Below are 7976 nucleotides of genomic sequence, written 5' to 3'. Positions count from 1 at the left end.
GGGCCTTCACAATCCAGGGTGCGCGAACTTATCCACCTCCCTTTTGATCTGTCACTGCTTTTCACACTCTATCCCGCCCAGCAGCCACTCTGGAAGATTCATTGTTGAAGCTCATATGCCTTCCCTTTGGGGCAGATTGAGTCCCACAAGTTCCATCTGGATTCCAGACCATTCCATCTGGATTCTGTTCTCCTGTGCAGCCTTCTTGCTCTCCCACCCCTCCTGGATGTCTCTCCTAGGAGCTGCTTCCCAGGTCCTCTTTTTTTTTTTTTTTTTTAGTTGTAGATGGACACAATGTCTTTATTTTATTTATTTATTTATTTTTATGTGGTGTTGAAGATGGAACCAGTGCCTAATAAGTGCCAGGCAAGCGCTCTGCCACTAAGCCACAATCTCAGCCCCCCACCCCTTTGTCTTTACTCTCCCGCCCCCTGGAAGGCTGGACGTGACACAGAGGAACAGAGACCAGTCACATGAACAGACTCGTCTTTATTGCCGTTTCTCTAGAGGCTGACATTGGAGAACAGAGGGGAAAGGGTGGGACCAGGACAGGGACTGAAGAAGGGCTCAGACTCCAGACGGTCCCCTGGGAGCGGTAGCTGCGGCGACTGAGGCAGGACAGCGGCGCTCGGGACAGGGAGGCAGCGCTGGCTCTGCGCTTGCGCGGCGGCCCATGGTCAAGATGCCCGCTGCGTGGTTGCCGCTGGCCTGCAGGAGGCGCTGCAGCCGGCCCTGGAGGCCCGGGGGCCCTGGCCGTCGCTTGCCCAGCGTGAGGATGCCGGCTGCGTGATTCCCAGCGCCGTGCAGCAGCTCGTAGAGACGGCACGAGCAAGTCTTCTGGCGACAGCAGTCGGGCAGAGGCTGAGCGACCGCCCCAGGCGACAGCAGCGCGGGTGGCAGCAGCAGCAGTAGAACTAGAGACACAGCGGCCCAAGAGACCTGGGGAGGTGGAGACAGGGTGCTGAGGGTCTTCTCTCCAGGTCCACAATCACACCTCACACCCAGACCCTACACTGCTTGATTTGCGTCTGCTCCTGACCTGTGCTGATTCCTGTGTTATCCCTTAGTTTTCCTGTCAATGTGCCCTTGCTGTCTAAACTGGCTCTTTTGCCAGCTCATCCTGAGAAAACCAGGATGATGAGCATTTCCTCGGGAGCCGGCCTGGTCAGAATGAATCTCCAAAGTTTACCACCTGAAGACAGGCACAAGAAGTCTGCACAAGAAGTTGGATACTTGGAGAAAACAGAGGCCCTATTTAGTGTCACTCCCCTCCCCCAACACACACATTTTGCCCCAAGGTCAACATGTGGAAATTGGGACAGGCAGGACTCCAAGCTGTTGTCTCCTCTGCCTGCTCCCTTACAGGAGAAATTGACCACCATGGCATTGAACCAGCTTCCCACCGTCTTCAGACAAGGTTTCCTCACTTGTAAACTGGATAGTAGATAATCCCTACTATTCAGGGCTGCTGGGGGGAATGACAAGATGACAGGTGTAAACCCAGCACCTGACATATAGTAGATGGTCAATAAACATGAGCTTTTAAGAAACAGAAAATGACCCAGTGACAACTTAGGCAGATTTACTTCTAAGAATCTAAGAAGAGTCTCTGCCCCCATAGGAAAGATCAACAGTGGAGACACTGTTGGTCTTGACAGCTTTCTTGTCATCCTACAGCCCTTTGAGCAAGCACTTTCCTAGCCTCCCTGGTCCCTGGGTCTTTACCTTTGTGGAGGGAAGGTTCATGGTGTCTGGAGCTCTCGGTGGGGTCTTCTGGAAAGGAGGTGTCTGCAGTGCAGTGGTCCAAGTAGCCAGGAATCTTGAGGCTGTCAACTGCAACCTGCTACCAGGGGCATGGGGTTTATAGTGCTCCGAGGTGGCAGGCAAGGGATGAGTACTTGCGTCCACTCTGGAGCTAGACAAAGGCGAATCTAAGATTAGCATCGGGCAGGGGGGCCGTCTCCAGGCTGGGCCCAAGGAATGGCCCCTGAGGCGTGCATTCAGAGGCCAGTGCTGGATCACTGTGCCACTGGTCTCCCTCTTGCCTGTCTGCCTGCTCCCTGGAGATGGGGTGGTCTCCGGGCACTAATTAGGCCACCTTGCACCCAGGAATCTGAGTGCACAAAAGAGGCCTTGGCTGGGGTGCTGGCCTGGGACAATGGGGGAGGGGGCGGCTGCTAATTAAGGGTTGGAGAAGAGGCAGTGGTGAGACCCACTATCCACCGTGTGTTGGGGGAGTGCAGTCACAGCAGACTTCTCCCCGCATTACTTCGTGTCACTGGGATCTGTCAGGCTCCAGGGCCTTCTTCCTCCATGGAAACGGTTCCTGAGCTGTCCCTTCCCTCCCCCCCAGCTCTCTTTCCCTTCTGCCCCTTCCACCAGCCTCCGCAATGGAAAACCTTGGAGACTTATGGTGGGCAGTGGGAGGAAAGGAAGCCAAGTCTAGTTTCTGCCAGAAGCTGGTAGAAAGCTTCTTCCTCCCCTGCTGTCTTCTGGGCCAGGCAGCCCAGAGGGGAGGGATGTTGTCCCACTCCTCCATCTCCAGGGATGAGCCCCCGTGGGCTGAAGGGTGTGACCACCTCCAGGCCCACGCTTCTCTCATTCAGAGCACTGTTATTGAGCTTCTGCTCTGGGCTGGGCCCCATGTGGACAAGAAACAACTGTGTGCCTAGGACATGACCGTGTTTTTAAGGAGTGTATAAGTCCAGGTGGGATATCAGTCTGGGCATAAGGAAAATTCCACAGAAGGAAGGACTACTGCAGATGTCAGTAAAGTTGGGCCAATTCCTTCCACCTGGGTGGGGTAGGGGTCCTTGAAGGCCTTGAATGAAAAACAGATTTCCTTCAGGTAGGTTGGGGGAGAAGGGACGATGTGAGCAAATACCTGGAGGTGACAGTGCTTCCCCCACATGGGATGTGGATGGGCTGGTCCTCACCCTCCAGGCTTTCTCTTGAGCAAGGGGAGAAAGGTGGCTGGACAAGTAAGAGCCTGGGTCAAGGGTCTTACAGCCAAGTTGATTGGTATTCCATCTATGGGTGAAAGGGAGCCACCAAGGGAGGATTTATCAGGAGTCATGGGATAATGTGGGGGCTGGTTGGGTAGGAGGAGGGCCTGCCTCTAGGATCATGGGATTGAGAAGCAATTCAGAGGCCGAATTAGAAGCTGGATGGCTGATCCAGAGCAGTGGTGCTCTTCTTGAGGAGGCGCTGCAGGGCCTGGGGTAAGTCTCACAGCCTCAAGAGGCTGTTTCCCCATTGCTATGGCACTTAACCCAGATGACTCTGGGGTCGCCTCCTACAGTGATACTTTGTGATTTGAATTATAACTCCCCCTTGCCCACCATGAAAGTGATTTGTGGGTGCTGGGTCAGGAAAGGGACTGGTGCTAAGGCATGGTAGGGGAAGTTGGGAACCATTCCTCCACCTTTAGGTTGGGGTAGTGGCAACAGGCAGGGCAAAAGAGGGCTCCATATCTGCTAGGTTGTCCTAGCCCCTGGTGGGAGTCCCTGAAGGATCCTGTGTCACACACTCTTGGGGCCTAATCCAGTCTAGAGCAAAGAGTAGGGGGAAACCCTAGAGCTCAGAACAGAAAGGTGACCCACTGCAAAGCAGCTAGCAGGCTGTAGTAGGAGCAGCATGAAGGGACCCTATACAGTTTCCCCAAAGCAGACCAGAGTCAAGAATCTGGGTGCAAATGGTTTATTTGGGAGAAAATCCAGGAAATACAATGAGGGAACAGGGAAGAAGAAGAACTGATAGCAGAAACATCAGTGAATGGGTTATTGCTGTAAAGGACAGGGACACCACCTGGAAGGTGAACCCCAAGAGATAAAAATTGTCCCACTTAGGAACAATGGTGCTGAGGTCTTTATTCATCAACTCCTGTTACTCCTGGGGCCATGACCCCATCCCCCTACCTTCAGCCCACCCAGTGCACTAGTCAGGGCCAGGGCTATAGCCAGAGAGCACTGTCAAGCTGGGACACAGGAAGCACTGAAGTGTCCTTTGGCGGGGCCCAGAGGAATATGGGCAGGGATCTCTGCTATACCCTTCAAACCTTCACTTCAGAGCTGGCCAACTAGGCGAAGGTCTTTCTAAGGCCCAGCAGCTCTGAAAAGCCGATGGCAGGTGAAGGTCTCTGATCAAGAACTCCCCATGCAGGGAGACCCCAGAGGAAAGAGCAAGGCGACCTCCAAGAACAGCCAGGCAGTATAGGTGGGCCTCGGTTAGGACACCACCCTCCTCTGCAGGAACTGGGCCAGATGCCTGTGCCTAAGGACCCGGGGCATCTCAGGAGGGAAGGAGGACGAGGGGCAGGCAGCAAGCTTTGTCCGGAGCGCTCTGAAGGCCCCCTTCCCCACCAGGTGGACTCTGGCAGGGCCCACACTGCCCCGGAACCGCAGGGACTTGTAGCGAGGGGAGGCTTCCTGAAGACAGTGGTCAAGCTGGGGGCAGAACGGCCTGAGTGAGGCTGATGCGTGGTCGCAAGGGTGTGTATAAGATGTGCATGACTGCACCTGGCATGTGTGTGTGAGTTTAGTGTGTGCCAAGAGGGTTGTGGACCCATCTCTCCCTCCCCAGAGCTCCAGAAAGGAATTTCTCCTCCCCTACCACCCTCTCTCCATCATCCCCTGTCTCCATGGCACCCTGGGGCCATGCAGTCAGACCCCATCCCTGTCTCTTTTACCTTGTCTCGATTCTCCTCCGACAGATTCCTTAGCCCCCTCAGCTCCACAAACACCTCATAGTGCGGAGCAGAGCCCTCAGAGGAATCTGTGGACAAACCCCGCATGCACACACACTTCCTGAGAATAGGGCGCTTCCAAAGCCAACGCCCTCTGCTCCATCTGTTCTTTCACATTCTGAGGTTCATGGGGGATAAGAGAATTTCTTGGGTAGGGAATTGAGGGGAACCTAGAGCCTAACTATAAATAGAGGACAGACCAGGAAAGAAAATGGGTGGAAACTACAGCAGGAAGGACGGGAGTTAGATATGGAGAGGGACTTTTGTTAGGCATGGCAAAGGAAGCTGAGTCTTATCTCCTTCTTAGAAGTCTCCTAGCACTGTAGGTATGGATTGGGGGGACAGCCAACTCAAGAATGGGAGGCAGTAGCGAGTGGAGACACTTACCCAGAATGCTGCTCTCCACACAGATATGGTCCAACAGCTTGGCTCCTGGCCACTGGCCCACAGCCTGGCCCAGGGCCTCAGAGAACACATTCTCTCCAGTAACTTCTCCTCTAACACTCAGGGCCTGGCCCAGCCTGGGGAGGAGGAAGCATGAGGCAGTAGAGCCCAGGGCACAGGGACAACCCCTCAGCACTCCTGGGCTCACCTACCTGTAGACGAATCTGACGATCGGACACTGATTATAGGCACCAACCACTTGTACCACATCACCCAGGCGGCACCTGATGGGGTGGGATTGGGAGGGAGGGTGAGCTCAAGGCCCTGTCCCCAGCAGAGTGCTAATGAGGGCATCAGAGAGCCTGAGGCTGCAGCAGCTGGGCAGGTGGTCACCTGGCAAGCCTGACGTGGTCAGTCAGCACCAGCTCATACTCCTTGTCCCTTTGGGCCTCAGCCAGAAGGAGGGTAGATGGGGCCTCCTCTTGGGCTCCTTCCTCGACTGGAAGCAGCTCAATAAAAGGGAGTCCAGGGGGAAGCAGGTAGAGCCCCTGGGGCTGTTCTGGCCATAGGTTTAGGCCCACCACCCCTGTGGGGAGCAAGAGCAGCTTTCTTGTCATCTGGTGGGGCCTCACCCTGGGACCCAGGCCCTGACCCTCTGAGCCGCTAACCTTCCACCCCTCATTCCTGTCTCTCTGGGGCTCAGGCTGCTGCCTTTAGGCCCCAACTAGAAGAGGCAGCGTGTGCAGCGGCTCCGCAGGCAGCTGAGCTGGAGCACGTATTGGTGCTTGCAAGAACCTGCCTGGGGAGCCTTAGTGCTTCCATCAGATAGATGGAGCTGCTGAGCCCCGCTCCACAGGGTGCTGGGGAGGATTAAAAAGATGAGCATGTGGGGCTCATACATGGCAGCTAGCTGCGTGGCCTCTGCCCCGACCCCACCTCACTGCCCTTGCGTCCAGCTGACCTCCAGAAGCAGCGTAAGCAGGAGAGAAGAAGGCCAGCCCTTGGCACCACAAGGCCCCAAGGGCAGCCACAGCCTCAGCCTGGCCTCCTGCGTCCAGAGTCACCACCACCTGCAGCTTTGGCCAGAGCCGAAGGGCCAGTCCTCGGGGTCCCTGCTCTAGAGCCTCCTGTAGCTCAGCTGCCCGACCGGGAAGAGGCACTCCTGAGGTCCCAGCAGCTATGGCCTCAGCCAGCTCTTCACCATCAGCCTCCAGGGCCAAGAAGACGTCCAGGAGTTCCACGGCTGTTCTGGCCTCCAGTGCCTTCAGCCCTGGGGACCTCAGTGCTTCCAGCAGCAGGGCCCCAGGGTCCTTGGTTCCAGGGGGGCTCACCTGGTCCAGGATATGCCCAGGCCAGGGGAGGGGGCTGGGCCATGGGGACGTAGGAGTCACACGGGCAGTGCCTCCTGGAGCCAGCACTTCTGGGTAGGCCTTATTTAGGGCTACCAGACCCAGCAAAGTGGCCTGGAGGGAGAGGAAAGAGGCTGTCAGCCCGGCCACAGGGCCAGACCCGGAGCCACCAGTTTGGGCATTCTTTGCCTATCAAAATGGGAGGCTTTGGCTGTAAGTAGGGGTTTCTGTGGGGTGGGCTCTGGCCATCCCAGTTTACCTGCAGAGAGGCCTCCCCATGGTACTGGTTTGAAGTAGGGGGCAGGAGCTGCCCCCCATTTTCTTCCTCCTGAGCCTGGCTGACTTTGGTCAAAGGGAGATGATTCCGGAAGATGCTCATATCTATACCTCCAAAGACATCAGAAACTCCTCAGGAAGCCACAGTTTCCCAAGAATTTCAAGAAAAATTGTTGAGACCCAGGAATAGGTTTGGGGAGAGGACCTACATATAAGGCCCCAGATGGGAAAACCCATCCTGAACAAGAAAGCCAATCCTAGGGCCTGGTTAGGTCTCCAGGCCAGGCCACAGGCAGCGTGTTGGAGGCAGGGGAGGGGGCTTCAGGTTCTGTAATGTGACTATCCTGTGGGGTTTCTTTCTATTTAGGTCCCCTCCCCAGACCCTGTGAAACACACCTGTGGGGGGACAGAGAGGACCCTGGGCTCTCTGCAGACACCACATCAGGGCCTGCTGCTGGCTCTGGCCCACGTGTAGTGTATTATGTTCCAGTCTCTGCTGCTGCCAGGTGGCTGCCCAGCTCAGGACCCTCCATGCTACACAGTGCTGGAGGCTGGCAAGCCAGGACAGGCCAGCCTCCTGAAACCTCTGTCCTAGCATGGCCAATGGGGGCAGCAGCAGCAGCAGGAACAGCAGGACGAGCAGGAACAGCGGTGGCAGCAGCAGCAGCAGCAGCAGCCATAGCAGCATCTCCAAGCAGCTCCTGGGAGGAGAAAGGAGGTCAAGTATGGGGGCATGAGGAGAGACCCATTCCTTCCCCATGTTGCTACTGCACAAAGGAAAGTCCAGGGAAAAGGAAGTTTGGAAAGAAGCCAGGACCGGGTCCAGCAGGTGATGCAGACAGACCACCAAGGCTTTGGAGTTCCACTGACCTGAGTTCAGATCCTGCCTCTGGCGCTTGCTAGCTGTGGGGCCCTGGGGAATCCAGCTAGCTGCTCTGAGCTCACCTCCTTGTCTGTACGGGGGTGGGGGTGAGGGGGGAGAATAATGTCTCCCTCAGAAGGGACAGAGAGGGCTGGCCACAGGGCCTGGCACATCATGGCTGCATAGAGTGGCTTTGCTTTCTCTTGGGATCCTCCCTGTCCCAGCTCCATGTCCCTCTTGAGCCCTGGGTAGTGGTCCACACCCAGGTGTACCTGTCACAGCTCACTTCTGCCTACTGCTAGCACCCGGGCCCCTCAGTGCCTCCAGCTAGACACACATCCGGCTAGAAGGACGGCGCTGT

At 56.3% G+C, this 7976-nt stretch overlaps 2 protein-coding genes across 8 annotated transcripts; both read right to left on the bottom strand.

Moving 5' to 3' along the window:
• Positions 1–469: 469 nt before the first annotated feature.
• Positions 470–1807, bottom strand: Hcrt (hypocretin neuropeptide precursor). Its single transcript, XM_027947190.3, has 2 exons — positions 1726–1807; positions 470–939 (listed from the first exon to the last, which is right to left on the bottom strand). The coding sequence occupies exons 1-2, from the start codon at positions 1744–1746 to the stop codon at positions 568–570; spliced, it is 393 nt and encodes a 130-aa protein (XP_027802991.1). The 5' UTR covers positions 1747–1807; the 3' UTR covers positions 470–567.
• On the bottom strand, positions 1736–7976 carry Ghdc (GH3 domain containing). 7 transcript variants are annotated; one of them, XM_027947183.2, is made up of 10 exons: positions 7888–7976; positions 7624–7706; positions 7150–7454; positions 6737–6864; positions 6090–6591; positions 5522–5714; positions 5341–5412; positions 5132–5265; positions 4688–4773; positions 3684–4445 (listed from the first exon to the last, which is right to left on the bottom strand). In XM_027947183.2, exons 3-10 carry the CDS (start codon positions 7439–7441, stop codon positions 4227–4229), a joined length of 1626 nt encoding a protein of 541 aa, XP_027802984.2. In that variant the 5' UTR covers positions 7442–7454; positions 7624–7706; positions 7888–7976; the 3' UTR covers positions 3684–4226. The 7 variants fall into 7 exon arrangements, with proteins under 7 accessions (XP_027802989.2, XP_027802988.2, XP_027802987.2 ...); XM_027947187.3 differs by lacking the exons at positions 3684–4445; positions 4688–4773 and adding exons at positions 1829–1915; positions 2885–3030 and having other exon boundaries at positions 7624–7973; XM_027947184.2 differs by lacking the exon at positions 7624–7706.

This window comes from Marmota flaviventris, chromosome 17, assembly GCF_047511675.1.
Source record: "Marmota flaviventris isolate mMarFla1 chromosome 17, mMarFla1.hap1, whole genome shotgun sequence".
NCBI classification, from domain to species: domain Eukaryota; kingdom Metazoa; phylum Chordata; class Mammalia; order Rodentia; family Sciuridae; genus Marmota; species Marmota flaviventris.
The sequence above is the reverse complement of the archived record's forward strand: the minus strand, read 5'-3'. Positions and strand labels throughout refer to the sequence as shown.

Coding starts and splice junctions, on each gene's coding strand:
- Hcrt (XM_027947190.3), bottom strand. CDS start 1,746: ATGAACCTTCCCTCCACAAAG. Junction 940..1,725: donor TGAACCTTCCCTCCACAAAG/GTAAAGACCCAG, acceptor CCACCTCCCCAG/GTCTCTTGGGCCGCTGTGTC.
- Ghdc (XM_027947183.2), bottom strand. CDS start 7,441: ATGCTGCTATGGCTGCTGCTGCTGCTGCTGCTGCCACCGCTGTTCCTG. Junction 5,266..5,340: donor ATCGTCAGATTCGTCTACAG/GTAGGTGAGCCC, acceptor CCTCCTCCCCAG/GCTGGGCCAGGCCCTGAGTG. Junction 4,446..4,687: donor CGGAGGAGAATCGAGACAAG/GTAAAAGAGACA, acceptor TTCTGCCCCCAG/CTTGACCACTGTCTTCAGGA.